Source organism: Spea bombifrons, chromosome 1, assembly GCF_027358695.1.
Source record: "Spea bombifrons isolate aSpeBom1 chromosome 1, aSpeBom1.2.pri, whole genome shotgun sequence".
In the NCBI taxonomy this organism is placed as follows: Eukaryota; Metazoa; Chordata; class Amphibia; order Anura; family Pelobatidae; genus Spea; species Spea bombifrons.
The window spans coordinates 127,467,193-127,484,410 of NC_071087.1; the positions used below are offsets into that span (position 1 = coordinate 127,467,193).

Here is a 17,218-nt window from a genome sequence, read left to right on the forward strand (position 1 = left end):
TAAGCCCCAGCTGATAAGTGGAGCTGAGGTTAATAAAGAATGTACATGCTTCTGTACATAAGAAATTCATTTTAATTTAAAGATCATGCAACATTTAGGAACTTGGTGTACTTAGATCAGGCTATCTCATGTTAGCTGATCATGTCTAATACATACACTTTTTCAATAGATGTTGAAGCGGACATGCATGCTGTCTTCTGGGAACGCATATGTGTGTTCCAGTTGTGCTTTGGCAGTGATCCAAACTTAATATCCATTTAGCTCAATGAAGCAAAGTCTTTCAGAACAACAGTTTCCCCACTGACACCAGACCTTCCACTTAGAAGGCACACGGGCATCCGAGCTGCAATGATATAGCATGAATCATATGTCAATATGTCACAAACTATCAAGCCATTAGATTTTACTGGGAAAAAATCATCTCTCTATCCACACATCAGTAATAGTTCTTACTCTACAACTCGGTCCCTAGCTTTTCATCCAATTTACTTGGATTTTACAAGAATAGAGGTTGAAAGGTTGGTGATGGGTACTGTAAGAGTAACCTTGGATGAAATATTCATGAACCTGGTTAAGGCAAAGGCCATTTAAGAAGAACATTTTTTTTACCAGATTAAGTGACTACTGACTATTCTTTCTTAGGAAACATTACCAAACTCTCCATAGTTAGAAATATGGCAGGGGTGTCAAACATTATTTTTAAGGGTCCTAATGATGTCAGGCATGTTCAGGATTTATTAACATAGGAATTTGGGTTGGAAAAAAGACCATCACGTTCAATCTTTCTACCTATTCTTCCTGCTTTTGATCCAAAAGCAGGCAAAATATTTATTCTGTCATTTATAACCCTGTATGTATTTTGAAGGCATTAATTGTATTTGATAGAACAACCTCTGTTGGCAGTGAAATCCATACCTTTATTGCCCAGCAATATTTTGTATAAATAAGCAGTATTTTACGCATTATTAAGAAAATATAACAGGAGCTATGTATCTAGAGCATGTCTAGTGCAGGCTGGCAAAACTGGCAAGGTGTCCATGAAAACTAATAGAATATTCTTACTAAAGAATAATTATATAAATATACCGTATATGAAACTCCCAGTATCAGTCTTTGGCTCTTAGGGACTTGAGTCCAATGGTCTTGGTGCATGGTTAAGCCAACAATCTAATCCATTAATGCACAACAGCAATATGTTGATTAATAAGTATCAAATATATCTTTCTAATGCCAAGACTGCTGGATATTAGAGCAAGAAAAGTATTCTGCTTGCAAATCAGGAGAGTTGGCAGCTATGTCTTGGATTATCAAGCAATGAGCTCCAACACAACAGCACTACACTAGCGATGCAGCTAAATTGGAAAATGCACATTATGATCCCACAAGAATGTAATATATGGGACCTAATATTACAGAGTTATAGTTCTGTCAATAGCTATGAAAGTCTGCCGTGAAGAAAGACTGCTTTCATTGCAATTGGCATTCAGGTGTGGTCTATTAATCTCTTTTAGTGATTACTGCAGTAGGAAAAGAAAAAAAAAAAGAGTAGAACATAAAATGAAATAGGGGTTTTGAATATAATTTATTTGAATCCACAAGTGCATGGTAGGATTGTATTGCACACCCAGGCTCCATGTTTTATGATGATAATAATAATACTAATAATAGTAGAATTAGTATTGCCTACACACTGAGTATACCATTCCATTATGGTATATCTGTGTTTAGGATCATGGGAGTTGTACATCATCAATGGGTGGAGGGTGTGCATTTTGCTGTGGCAGGCTGTGGTAGCCAGCTGCATAATCACTGTCAGTTAAAGTGCTATTGGCCTTATTATGAAAGAGGTTCGCAGAGAATTACTTTAAAATATGGGTCTGTCACAATGGCAGGGCTAGCATAAATTATTAATGTTGTGCTATAAAATATCATAATTAATCAGCTTTGTCCAGGGAATAAGTGAAGTGTAAACTATACTATGCAATAATAAATAAATGGCAGGCATTGGTTTGTATCCGCCTGCAGTAATCAAACTTCAAAATGACAAAATGGGAAAGATTGACTGTAATGGCATATGCAATTACAGTTAGCACACCAAGCACAAAAGTATCACATGTGCTATAGTCTATATGGGGCATACAACAAGGTTTATTACTGGATACATTATAAGGAACAGTCACCCGTGACATTAAATTTGCAGTACTATAAAGTGACTAGATAACAATATCACGTATTGTTCATGCATAAAAAACACGCATACAGTCCAGGAATATACTGCCGGATTCAAATATATCACACATGTTAACGTTGTCAGGTATGGATGTATTTTTGCAGCAAACGAATCAAACAAAAGTAATTGAAGTACCACAGAACTGCGACACTCAAAACAAGTTTTTTTAATGGTTAAACTTCAATTCCAACATTAACCTTTTACTTGCCAAAAACACATTTTGACACAGTGTATAACCAGCTTTATTAACATTCCTTTCACAGTCAACACCAAAAACAATAACAATTATAACCAATTAAGTTACTGGCTGATATGGGCATATCCACCTGTTGGAACTGCCGGAGTCCCCTAGCGCGGCAGCCATAACAAACGCCTAACGATCTCGGACTAGACAAAGACTGTGCCTGGATACGCCGCCCAAAGCTACTGCAAATCCGCCTTAATATTAGCGATCAGGACCCTGATAGGGACTGTCCACAAATCATTGCCACCGACATGAATTGGTCAGGCGAACATAATGGTGAAGGGCAACCACCCCGGTCGTGGCCAACGATAGGCGCATAGAAAAACCCGCCCCGTAGGCATGATCTTAGATGCAAAGTTCAACTTTCCTAACAAAGACTGTAACAGACGCAATGTAACTTTGCACAACCTGTAAACCATCTCCTCAGAATTACTTTCTATGCCCAAAAAACACAACAAACTACACGGGCCCTCAGTCTTGTCCAGCGCCAACGGGACACCGAAACAGCCAGTCACTTGTTTTACCATGGCCAGCAACACGGCACACTGAGAAGACCCGGCCAGACCAACACATAGAAAATTGTCCAAGTAATGTATAATGGACGGTTAAATTTCACCCCATACCTAGACTCTTTTGTGAGGATATACTACCTGAAATGCAGCGTGTCTTTGAAGAGACGAAGGTACTCATCCATGTAGACATTCTGTTGGGGGTGTATCTTTCGGAAAATGTATTAGAAACAAAAAATCATATTGGGCCTAGGATTATATAAACGGTCAAAATGTGGGTCCCCTTTAGTGGGATGTTGGCTTTATCACTTAAGTGGAAATATTTGGGGTGCCAGGCTTGATGTGGCAGCATGAATGTTGGGTCGAAAAGTTCAAAAAAAGAATTGTGAGAAAAATAAAAGATTTTTCCGGTGCTCAGTCATAGAAGCCCCATCGGAAGTACCGGGTAGCAGTGGAGGTTGTCTGCGCTCATCGTGCAGACATCCACCAGCTGTCCCCACTTGACACCTGTGAGTCTGGAGCATGGGGGACAAGTCTAGGGATGTATCTGTAAGTCAAGGGGGCATATAGGGAGGAATAAGGTATATCTGGGAGTCAGAGTGGCAAATAGGGGGGTATAAAGCATATCTGAGGGCAGAGTGGCATATAGGGAGGGCAAAGTGGCATATCAGGGAGGCAGAGTGGTATATAGGGGGTAGGTATATGGCATATCTGGGGTAGAGTGGCATATATGGGGTATAAGGCATATCAGGGGGCAGAGTGGCATATAGGGAGGTATAAGGCATATTTGGGGGGCAAAGTGGCATATCAGGGAGGCAGAGTGCCATACCAGGGAGGCAGAGTGGCATAAAGGGGGTATAAGACATATCTGGGGGAGGGTGGCATATAGGGGGTATAAGGCATATCAGAGGGGGCAGAGAGGCATATCAGAGGGGGCAGAGAGGCATATCTGGGGGCAGAGAAGCAAGCCACAGGGCAGATGTGCATAACTGGGGGGCAGGTTGGCAAATAAAAGGAAATAAAAAATGAATTTTTCTCATAGTTTTTATTAAAAATTAAAAAATAGTTTACATGTGAATTCATATTTACTAATAAGAAACTAATTTTTCTTATAGGGTTGTCTTATATTCAGGCTTTAATTTTTTTCTAAATTAATATTCAGATTTTGAGGGTCGTCTTATAACCGAGCAGACACGGTATATTGTTTATTTATGCAAAGTCCACATTAATCATAAAAAAGACGCTACTTTTTTTACGACACCACCGAATTGGCATCAGTTCTAGACTGTGTTTGACATCTGTCTGTCATAAGCTGTGAGCTGACTCAACCATAGTGATCCTTTGTTAATCAATAACTCTCTGGAGTATTACTGGCCTATCCATTATTAATCCTTTCCTGCATTGCTGTGCTCAAATGCTGGTTGTCCATCTTTCCAGTGTTGAAGAACAGTGTTGAATGGTTGCACTTACTAATCTTTGCTAAAGGCTATTTAAAAATCAGTATTTTGTTCCATGGCATTAATTTTATGATTTGCCTGGAGTTGTTCCAAAGCAAAGTTTTATGTGGTGTGATTATGCAAGGTGAATAGTCCTGTAAGTGTTAAATGAAACAGATACTGTGTTTAATGAATCTTTGGGGAATTAAATGGACTTACACTATTAATCAGGCATTGGTCCTTTAAGAAACATACATTTATATTCAGAGGCTTTTGTACCTTATAATGGAATCTCAGAAGTCAGATTTTTAGAACAATTTTATACCACATCCTTAGTCTCATTGCATGATTTTATTGTCAAGAACAATTAACAAGAAACCCTAGGTTTAATTAACTCTTACACTGTTAAATATTTGGTGCAGTGTCTTTATTACAATGTACAAGGGCATAACCCAGGCACAGTGATCTGATTAGATTAATCCATCATACTACACCATAGCATTAAATTTCGGAAATTACAGACACATCAGCGCCTGGCATGTGAAGCTGTTGAGTTATGAACTCCTCTGGTGTAATTTGTTTAAAATCCACATCTAAAGGATTCTAACATTCTAATCTCATTATTTTCCTTCCAACAAAGGCAGTAAGGTTTTTTTTAACAGACTTCAGGATGGTAATACCAAGAACTGAACTATGATGTTGAGAATTTTACTGTACCTCCTGAGTGCTTGCTGCACTCATATTCTTTTGCCCTTTTTTATACTGTGATGCCCTTTATACACTGGCGTAACTACAGGGGTCGACCCCGTCTGTGACCCCTTGTTCAAGATAGTTTAGAAAGGTCCCTCCCGACCTGAACAGCTCCATTCCATTTATTATTTTGAACTGGCATGGGGAGACAGGAGCGTATTGGGGTCATGTGACCCTGCAGTGAAACAAAAGCTGTAGGAGATAAAGCTGCTGGAGCGGTTAGAGGTAAGCAGGGGCAGGATGTATGTATATGTGCAAATGTGTTTGTGTATATATATATATATATATATATATAATATATATATGTATGAGCATGGGTGTGTAATTGTGTATGTGAGCATGGATGTGTAATTGTGTGTATGAGCATGGATGTGTAATTGTGTGTGTGAGCATGGATGTGTAATTGTGTGTGTGAGCATGGATGTGTAATTGTGTATGTCAGCATTGATGTGTAATTGTGTGTGTGAGAATTGGTGTGGAATTGTGTGTATGAGCATGGATGTGTAGGTGTGTGAGCATGTACGTGTAGATGGGTGAAATGGAGTGTGTGTTAGACTGAATGAATGTGTACGTGTGTGTGTTAGTAAGTATGAGTAAGTGTGTGTAATTTGTGTAAGTGTGTTTCCATATGTGTGCCAGAGTGTATGATGGAAGGGGGGAAAAGAAGAAACCGGAGTTGGGGGCCCCAGGGCAATTTTCACATCAGGGCCATGTGGTTTCTAGTTATGATTATGACCACCTGCCTAATATTGTGTAGGTCTCCCTTTTGCCACCAAAACAGCCCTGACTCATCGAGCCATGGACTCCACTAGACTTCTGAAGGTGTACTGTGGTATCTGGCACCAAGATGTTAGCAGCAGATCTTTTAAGTCCTGTAAATCTCAAGTTGGGGCCTCCATAGATGCATCCTGGTACCTTTTGTTCTCCAGGTAAGCGATGCACATGCACCCGGCCATCCACCTGATGTAAAAGAAAATGTGATTGATCAGACCAGGCCATCTTTTTCCATTGCTTCGTGGTCCAGTTGTTATGCTCATGTGCCCATTGCAGGCACGTTTGGCAGTGGACCGAGGCCAGCATGGTCTGTGACTAAGCAGCCCCATATGAAAACAAACAAACTGTGATGCACTGTGTGTTCTGACACCTTTCTGTCAGAACCAGCATTAACTTTTTCAGCAATTTGAGCTACAGTTGAATTTGACCAGATGTGCCAGCCTTTACCCGACCCTGTCGCCAGTTCAACACTTTTCCTTCCTTGGACCACTTTTGGTAGGTACTGACCACTGCAGACCATGGACACCCCACAAGAGCTGTAGTTTTAGAGATGCTCTGACCAAGTCTCCTAGCCATCACAATTTGGCCTTTTCAAAGTCACTCAGATCCTTACTCCTGTCTATTTTACCTGTTTCTAACACATCAACTTTGAGGACAATACGTTCACTTGCTTCTAATATATCCCACCCACTGACAGGTGCCACGAGAACAAGTCTATCAGTTATTCACTTCACCTGTCAGTAGTCATAATGTTTTGGCTGATCAGGTACTTTTTGTACCCTTCCTGACCATAGCTGTTCTTTCTTGCTTCTTTCTCATTTACTGTTCCCACACAAATCATATATTGCTTTTATCAAGAAGTGCTTTGAACCCAGATAATTCAATTTATCTTCATCAAACCATATGACAGCCCAGGGTATTTTAAATAGTGGTATGTTAACACTTACCATGCACTAATTCTACCACTAGCTTTTGCCAAAGTTTGTGGTAGTAATGTTTTGGTGTTTTTTCCACATATATTGAAATTCAGGTATAAACTTACAGCTTCTGGTATATTCAAGAGCCAAACACCACCACAATACTTGTTCAGCAACAATGAGTACAATGATACCACCCATACATAGTTTTTAGCTGGCTAAAAGGCTACAATTGGGAAGTGTGCACTTTCCAAGTGGGAGATTTGACATCTGGTCATTCTGCAACCATGTCCTATTTGGTCCATTTTTATGCTAGGTAATTCACTTTACCATCAACCCTATATATTTTTGAAAACTAGGCACACCAGGGTATTTCAGATGGTGGCATTTTAACACTTTTCATGCACTAACCAATATTTTTATGTGTTTTGCAAATTATAGAGCAATACAATATTGGCAAATTATAGAGCAATAAAAAGAAGTGGTTAGGAAAGATATTAGCAGGGCCAGGGGAATGGTATACAACAGTAAAGTGTATCAAGATGGGACTGAATAGCAGCATAGCATAAACCGCAGATGAAAAAAAAATGATGGAGCAGAGGGAATAGGTTGAAAAGTGCAAGTTGCGAAAAGTAGGAAGCCTACAGCGGGAGAAGCAGTTATACATGAGGTTACCCAGTTTTCAGTGAGAACAAGAAGGTGTAGGGAACTAGAGGTGGAATGGCCACGTATGGCCGTTAGTTTGTTACACACAGAAGATGTGTTCTAGATGGCAAAGTTAAAAGCAGGGCAGGAGGAGTGGCAGGATATGTAGATAAGATTATTGAAGTTTCAAGAACCTTGAGTGGCAAAGGAAAGGGAAGAGCACAATAATAGAGGCCCAGGATATGGAAAGCTATAACCAACTGCTAGAAGTAGAAGAAGAGAAAGTGAGTGAAGCTGGGAATGGGAGTTTGGGGAGAGAGCTGGTGAAAGTGAAAAGTGCCTGAAATGAGAGAAAAAAAAGAAGAAAGTTATGAGGACGCATTAAAAATATAGTGAGGTGGAAAAATAATAGAGTTGTTTGAGAATACAAAAAGATGATTGTGGACATAGTGATGGGAGTAGGAGAGAAATGTAAACATCAACCTTAAAAAATATGATAATTTGCTCCCAAATATTATTGTATGCTTGTTCCATTATAAGACTTGCTGTGATTATCTTGCTATACAGAGTATTAATCACATGTGATGGGTATTCAACCTATATAGATGATCACGCAGAAAGAGCTGCCACAGGAAAATTGTTTCTGCAGGCTCTAGACGTAAGTCAAACAGTTGGACTTAATGCATGACACGCAGTAGCCGAGATAGGGTGCATGGATGATTGAGATTGGATACAGAGTTTTTAGAGCACTCAGAGAACATCATTCTTAAAAAGTCAGCAATTCAATAAAAGCCTGTAACATATCCACAAATCCTTGAAATAGCTGTTTTATAGAGCACTAAAGAAAAGCAAAATAAAAGTAGTTTGTGATTAGGAGAGATAGACTCATAGTAAGTATGTCAGTATTTCTCAAACTTGTCTGCCAAGAAACCCTCTTAGGAAATGATTAAAGCTAAGGCTAAGTGTAATGTAAAAAAACTAGAGGTAATGACACCCCCATTGTTACACACGCAGGAATATTCTTAAAGGGTAATTACAGTACACCTATAATGCATGAAATGTGAGTATATGTTTTAAAGTCCTCTGCTACACATGTTGCCAGATTGCTTGCTCAAAATACAAGGATTTACAAAGTATCTGTGATGCTTTGTGAGAATGTGTAGATATACAGTCGTGTGAAAAAGAAAGTACACCCTCTTTGATTTCTATGGTTTTACATATCAAAACATAACACATGACAAATTAAACAGTATCATCATTTGTTTAACAAAAAGAAAGACAAAATGGAGAGGCCATGTGGGGAAAACTAAGTACACATTATGATTCAATAGCTTGCAGAAACACCTTTAGATGCTTTAGAAGTAATCGCTTTCCAGTATGACTTTATCAGTTTCTCACAGCACTGTGGAGGAGTTTTGTCCCACTCTTTTTCACGACATCGCCTCAGTTCATTGACGTTTGCAGGCATTTGTTTAGCTGTCGGACAGATGGCCTCAAACTTGTCTCTAGAGTACTTTGGTATACAGATGCGTTCATGGTGGACTCAATGGCTGCAAGGTTCCCAGGTCCTGTGGCTGCAAAACAAGCCCGAATTATCATATTTCCACCAACGTGATTGAGAGTTGGTATGAGGTGTTTGCACTGATATGCTGTGTGTTGTTTTCGCCAAACGTGGCACTATGTATTTTGGCCAAACATCTCTACTTTGGTCTTGTCTGTTCAAAAGACATTGTTCCAGAAGTCTTGTGGTTTGTTTGCAATTTTGCAAATCTAAGCCTTGCTGCTATGTTCTTCTTAGAGAGAAGAGACTTTGGCAACCTTTTTCCAAACAAACCATATGTCTTCAGTCTTTTTCTATTTGTACTGTCATAAACATTTAACATGCTAACTGAGGTCTGTAGAGTCTGAGATGTAACTCTTGGGCTTTCACTTGCTGCTCTTAAGTTTCCTTGCCTTACCACTACGCCTACGGTACTCAACATTTTCTTCTGCTTCTCCAAAAGTGTTTGGATAGAAAATCTGGAAACCTCTATCCTCCTTGACATTTTAGTCTTGGAAAGACCTTGTTGATGCAGTATAACTACCTTGCGTCTTATTGCTGTGTTCAGTCTTGCCATGGTGTATGACTTTTAACATTAAATTCACTTCAGCAAACTCACCTTGTTTATTCCACCTACACAGCTATTTCTGGTTTTAGTTAATTATTGTTTTAACCTACATATTAAATGGATGACCATTAGCACCTATAATTGCCTAATCATACACCCAAGTTTAAGCCTTCAAAATCCCTGACTTTCTGCAAGTGTACCTAGAAGAATTAAGTCTGTTTTGAAGGCAAATGGTTGCCATACCAAATAGTGATTTGAAATAAACTTTACAGCATTTTTTCCACACCTGCCTAAACTATTGCGCAGTGTGACCATGTGAGAGAAAGGACTGGAGGATTGGGAGAGCATGTCACCGCAAGCGCTGTAATATTGCCCTCAGCTGGAGCTTTCTTTCATGTCCTCTTCCTTGATTGGAGGGTCGGTATGAGAACGCCATTCCAAGTGCCACCATTTTATTATCTGGAAACATGTTGAGTTTAAACTCTGTTTATCTCCTTTTTTCCAGATAGTGAATGAACCCCATTAATATCATATATATTTTGATCTCTGTAACTTTTAGTTCTAAGCCTACTAGAGTGGCAACAGGGGGGCAAATGTGCCCTGTTCTATTAGTAATATCTAAGAAATTTCATAGAAAACTACCACTGCTCGAGAACCAACATAAAGCCCCATAATTGCTGAAATAAAGCTAAAATGAAACCTTTGTAAAAATTCTCCTACGAAATGCTAATTCCACCAGTCAAATGCCATTTGGTGACCAATTCTACTAAAAGATAAAGGGCCATCTCTATCGTACCCGGATGAACATTGCTGAAAACTAGGCCTGCCTACCTCTGGCAAAGCCCACTTAATCATTTTTGATTAAAGTATCAATCCATTGCTTTTTATTTTAGCAAACAGCCTTATATTTAAGAATGAAATCAGGCTGTTGATCACACATTATTCTTACGATTTACAGGACTCATAACGTGAGTCTATAACATTTCTGATGGTAATCATTCTCGTTTGAAAGAATTGGTTAAAAAGACTAAGCAAATAGTGTTTCAGCATTTCCTTATGGCTTATAATACCATTTTGTAACACTGTCAAGATCTGGGACTTTATGCCTTTTATCTTCTTTCCAAACTAGGCCTACTTCTACGTCTGAGATAGGTTTGCTTAAAATTTGTGGGTAGGCAAACCTTCTAAGAAATTATAAATACCAGCAAAAGCTTATTATGTGTCAGGGTATTGCCTTAAATTATAATAATTATCTAATTCATCTCTCAATAATTAATCTCAGATTAGTTTGGGATTGCAGATTTGGAAGCCTGTGTGTGGTTTAGAATGAGGTATTTTTAGTTTAGTAGCAGCTTGTTGCAGCGTATTTGCTAGGAGGGAGTCAGCTTTGTTGCTATAGCATAATAGAGTTGTTTTAGCCTACGCATGTTCTGTTTTTTTTGTCTCTGAAATATATCTTTTATTTTCCCTAATCATCAAGGTCAACTAGTTTTAATTCTAGAGAATCATTTTTTTTCAATTTGTGAGTCTCCGCATCTTACTTACATACTGGATAAAATACCAACTAAAAACTGCTTTATGTACAAGCAAGGTTCTACCAATGGGATTGATTGCTTCCATAGGCCTGCAGTAATTCTGGGTAATGAGTTGTTGTGTAGCAAATTGTGTCATTATATGCTTAAGCATGGAATGGGGATGAGGGTAAAAAAAACCTCAGCGCATGTGACAGGGAAATATGAACACCCCCAGTTAATAGTTGCTCCTGGGAACACCTGTTGCATTTTTAAATCCTTTCTTTCTCACCTTGCAACCCTCTGTGGTCAATAAATATGTGAGTTGCTTGCTTTTTCAACTCAGTCCCCCCAAAATGCGTTAGCTTTGGTCAGTTTGTGAGTTGCACTTCTATTCAACATGTAAAGTTGCTGTTACATTGTTATCCAACTTGCATGTGAATACTAAATAGACCTGCAGTGTTAGTAAATCTTGTTTGTTATTTCCGTTGCTTCTAATTTTCTCATGTGTCCTGGGATTCTTTGGTATGATTCAATAGCATGTGATTTAAAAAAGAAAATTACACATCAGCAAGTAATCTGCTGAGCATTTGGGCTCTATAGCCCTGGCCCCCGGGAGGTATATGTGTGTCATGGGGACACCAGCAATTAAGATGTAAGTAGCATTTAATTAACTGTGAGTGAACTTCCCTTGAACTCTCAGTGATCAATGACGTGATGCATCTTTGAAATAATACAATACAGTACAATAACTTGTAAGTGTGGATTATAATGCTGTGGGGATCAAAGCACATTCTTGCTGATGATGATTTTGTATTGCTAAGTGCTCTGATCACAAGCTGCACAAATGCACATGAATAAAAGAAGCTGTAAAAGTCACATTTCCGAACGAGTTTTAAATAAAATGGAGATGATGTCTAAAATTATATTTCCAATTCAAGGCTGTGTCTTGGAGAAATATAGTTGCCGTTTGCCTTTTGTGAAAGCTGGGAACTGTTTACTGGTCAGTGAAGCTGAAACAGCTACCATATGTGCCCTTGAAGGAAATTGATTTATTTAACAAACTATTAAAGAAAGCAAAGAGATTATGTATATGAGACCTACGGAAAGAAGAGGACAACACCCTGTATATTGATTGATGAATACCTGTACTGAGTGCAACAGGCAGAGATAAATAGCACTCGAAAGCTAAAAAGGGAATCAAACTTAATAAGAATTCCTACTACAATGCAAACACACATTTCTGTAGGTACGTTGCCCCATCTAGTAAAAATGCAATTAATTGGCTGCATATTAACTTCAATTTTTATGTCTGAGAAATACTGAATCTTATTTAAATGAATAGGATTAATTTCTGAAGCGCAGAGGTTCGCTTCCCACCATTCTGTCTAATGACCCTTATGAATGAGCATGCTTCAAACTTCCATTTGGCTAAATCTACCAATTGACTTATTCAGTGCAGAGAACAGAAACATTAATCAGGCATTTCAAAAATTATAGACGCTGACTCACATTGTCTGCTCCTAATGTCCTCTAAGCCTTTTCAAACATAAATGCACAAGGCTGTACTCCTAACATTAAGTGCCGCAGTGCTGAAATGACTTCACTTGCAGTGCAGTTGTCTTCAGATCCATATAGCTTGTATATTGAGAAAGCAAAGGTACTGTAATGAGCAAAAACAATTACATAAACATGCTTTGTTCTCATTAAGCTGATAAATATTGCTCTAGTGGGTTTCTCTAGTATTTTCTTCTGTAATTATGAAAACCTCAAACCCAATGTGGCAGATATCACTAAATCTCCGTAGTGGTCATTGCAAAAAGCATTGTCTTGTGTAGAAGCCATATCTCAGACCCTGCTAATATTCACTTTATTATTATTATTTTTTAAAAGCTCGTAAACTTTATTCAAAAAAGCAGTTTGTCCAAGAGACAGGGCATAAACATTAACCAACATAAATGTTTCAGTATATAACTTAATAGTAAGGATAAGGTACCTTCCATCGGGGGCCTTAGTTACAGACTCAACCACAAAAGGTAGTTTCTTGCAAAACAAAATGGAAACCCCCCTAGACTTTTTGACATACATGGAGGAATAGCACTCGCTGAGCCATTTTTATAATGATACATTAATTACTATATACTATAATACAGGCTGTTATATTACAGGAGAAGAACTAGTGGTAGTTTCTGAAAATGCTGCAATGGAGTAGCTTTGAAGGTATTTGCCAAGCAGTGCTCTATATATACAGTAAAAAGTCCTTGTGAAGCTTGCATAAAAATAAGTCACGCAAAATTAAAGTCTGGTTATTTGTTTAGATTAACCTCTTCCTCAAAACAATGGTTTTTTAAGAATATGAAGATTGCTAGAATGTACTGTGTTCTAGTAATCACTACTCCCTACCGAGGAAAATCACAACTGGACACTTTAGCCCGGTAACACTGATACCACCTGAATGTAAGTTGGGCATTAATTTCCAGTGGTGTCACAATAGACAACATTGAGCAGTATAATGAAGATGCTGCTGGATCGGTACAGCGCCCCCCCGATGACACAAGGTGTGATTTGCTTAAGCAACCGAGCAACTGTAAAATGTGTAATGCTTATTTTTGCTGCAAATAATTCAATATATCACAACACATAGATGCTTATAAATCAGCTGTTTAGTATTTATGTGTACAACTGAGTCATATGAGTGAGTGGGAATTCAGCATTAAAGAAAATGAAGCATTGGACATTGTCAGTGAAATAGGACAGAGGTATAAAGAAAACAAATTGCTGTCCCTAGAGACTTGAAAATAGAGTGTTGTTGTGTGTTTACATATATATGGCATATAATACATCTACTTTATTATAATTTGTTTAACATGGCCATCTCTATGTATTGTTTTCAGAATGGCCTGAATTCGTAAACAACTATGCACCTTGGTGGGCCACACATACACTGGACTGGCTGAAGTATGGAAGAAATGTGTTGCTTGTACATTTTGAAGACCTTAAACAAGATCTTTTTGTTGAGCTAAAGCGGATGATCAACTTGTTGGGTCTCCCTGTCTTGGCAGATAGACTACTGTGTGTTGAAGGCCAGAAAGATGGTAATTTTAAACGTTCTGGCCTGAGGAAACTTGAATATGACCCATACACAACAGACATGAGAAAGATGATCAACAACTACATTAGAACAGTAGATAAAGCTTTGAAGCTCAAAAACCTTACTGGAGTTCCAGAAGACTATTATCCAAGATGATGACAATAGTTGACAATTTCTCTGGGATACAAATTCCAGCTGATAATTAATTCCACCCAGTGGGTGGTTTTTCATGATTTTTTTTTCTGCTGCTACCAACGATTAAAGAATTATGTGCATGAAACAATTAGCGCCAATCAATGCTTGAAAAGTCTGGCAGACAGGAAGGACATTTTGATGCACTTATTTTTTTCTCTCTACGCAGAAATCCCTGTGCGATTTTTGGAAAAATTACAAATATTGCATTAATGCAAGGCTTGAAGCAAAGAAGATATTTTAGTGGCATTCTGATATTTTCTGTTAAGAACTGAAAAAAATGGTCAATTATATCATCAAGATATTTGATGTCAGTTTTTTTTTGTGAGATAAGGTGGGTCTTTTTATGTCATTTTCTGATTAATTAATGTGTGTTGAGTCTGAGTTTCATGTCTGTGTCTATGACTGGAGTTCCCGCTTGAATCATTAGTTTTTGGTGCACCACTGAATAATGAAGAGTGGCATAATGACTATTTTTCATCCAATATTTTTTTAGCTATCTCAACGCCCATACAGTATATACACATAAAAACACATACATCCACAACTCTCAAGCATAGTAACATAGTAATAACATAGTAATTTTGGTTGAAAAAATCCCGTCAGTTTCAACTATTTTGCATATCCTTACTGCTTTTGATCCTTAAAGAAGGCAAAAAATCCCAATCTAAGCTATTTTATGAATTTTACTAATTAGGAGAACATGCCTTTCTTGACTCCAAAAGACCCTGTATGTTCAGATTTTCTAAAAAAAATAATAATAATAATAATAATAAAACCCAGACCCCTTTTGAAGGCATCCATTGTATTTGATAGGATCTTGGCAGTGGATTCCATACTTTTATTGCCCTTACTTTAAAGAATCCCTTCCTTTGTTGAAATCTTTGCTCTTCCCGTCTGAGAGGATGGCCTCCGGGTTCAGAGTCGGAACAAGTCTCTGGAGCACTTCTTTATATTGGCCATGCACATATTTATACTATGTATTCTTTCCTACATCAACACAATAAGAGACACTTACATAATGTAACCGTGCTGAGCACCCACCTTACAGTAGCCTGTACAGTGCAGCAACTACCATTCAGCCAATGTACGTTTCTACGTACGCGTATTATGTCTAATGGTTAGCACACCACTGCATCCTGTCCTAAACTGTGAACTTTGATGTGTTTTCTTCTTGCAGGGCTACAGGACTGTCCATATAATACACATTCAATATTAGTTTACAAGCAGGACACACATATCACAATACTTAGGAACACACTAATCAAACACTAGACTCCCATATTGCTTTGTACATGCATAACAACTTAAATGTTGTAGTTGAAAACTATTACATCATGCTAAGATTCAACAAGTTTCAAGCTATTTAGTAAGATTTCATTTCTTTTATAATAATATTTAAATTGTGTTCTATTTAAATGTATTTGATGTTTATTTGATAATTTATTTTCTTTTTTTCCCCTTCTTGTTTTAGCATGAGATAATGCTGGGGTAAACAGCCTATCTACATAGCACCAAAGGGATGTTTAATGGGTTAATGTTTGGGTCCCTTAAGTTGGAACTTGATAAAACACACATTAATCTTTCTGTAAAGATAGTTTGTAAATATGGAATGTAAGTAAAAGAAATATCTGAATCATATAACTTAATTTCACTGTACTTGTACTACAAGTTGAGGTGTGACTAGAGGAAGCATTTGCACTAAAATATTCAGCTTTTGATGTTAATTAGCTAAATTAACTAAATAATTCCTTTTTTGATGAAATATGTTTTAGGAATGACAGATATATTTGTGAGATAGAGTTTTTTAATAGTGACTTTTACATTTTTTATTACATTTGCACCAATGTGTGAAAGAAAGATTTAACATTAGTTTATAGAGGGGAGACTTACTGAGGACCTCCCATTAAACCAAATGTATGAGATACTGAGGGCTGTAGTTGATACAGGACTTCACTTGCAGGCAGGTTTAGAAACACAGAAGTAACGCCTTAAAGTGCTTTTTATTGAATACATTTAGCGTTTTCAAACATACCACATGTTAATTCCCCTACCGCGACACGAGTTATTAAAACTTTTTTCCTTTTTTTCATATACACTTCATGTTTTAACTTGGTGTATTCATCATTCCTTGTTATTTCATAGGAAGTTGTGACCTGGTTATTTTTAATGTTTGGTTGGAATTATCAGATAATAAGGTGTTTCCTTTCAGACACACCTTGTTTAGTATAGTTGCATGATTAACAGTCAAAGAGCAGAGATAGAAGCCCAACTATCAGTCTTTTTGCACTGCTCCTACAGAAATATGCTCTGGATGAGATCTAGTTAAGATCTGCAGCTGGATCACTGCCCGGAAGCAGCTTGCAACATATGAATAACAAGCTGCTTTCTCAAATGTCCAAGGGTAGTGCAAAAAATACTTGGCCTGCTTCAACTAGTGGAACTCAATGTGACTAAGTTTCAGCTAGTTTCCCCAAAATGAAGCAGCCTGGTAGAACTGCTTCTCTTGAAGTCCACTGAAGTTGCCAAAAAACAATCTTTGCCCAGGGCTGAGCAAGTACTTTAAAATACTCAAAGTGAATACTCAAAGATGTATCTTGTGATGAGTTATAAATTAAAGGAACATGCCCTTTGCAGATCTTTTGAAACAATATTATATAATAGTCTATCCATAAACTCACTGCAAATGCCCTCATTTGACTAAAAGGTAAAGAGAAGCTTTCTGTTAAAAGATGTATATGCTGTAGTGACTTCCAGTGTTCCAGTTACAGAGACAGTTCCCATTTGGCACCAGTTTATATTTGTTTCTAA

The 17,218-nt window shown here is 37.8% G+C and overlaps 1 protein-coding gene across 1 annotated transcript in view; it reads left to right on the top strand.

The window, feature by feature from the left end:
- Positions 1-14,707, top strand: part of WSCD2 (WSC domain containing 2) — a 143,801-nt gene extending 129,094 nt beyond the window's left edge. The window contains exon 9 of the mRNA XM_053473266.1: positions 14,019-14,707. Within this exon, the coding sequence (XP_053329241.1) occupies positions 14,019-14,371 (353 nt within the window). The 3' untranslated portion in view covers positions 14,372-14,707. The remainder of the gene's footprint in view (positions 1-14,018) is intronic.
- Positions 14,708-17,218: the final 2,511 nt, after the last annotated feature.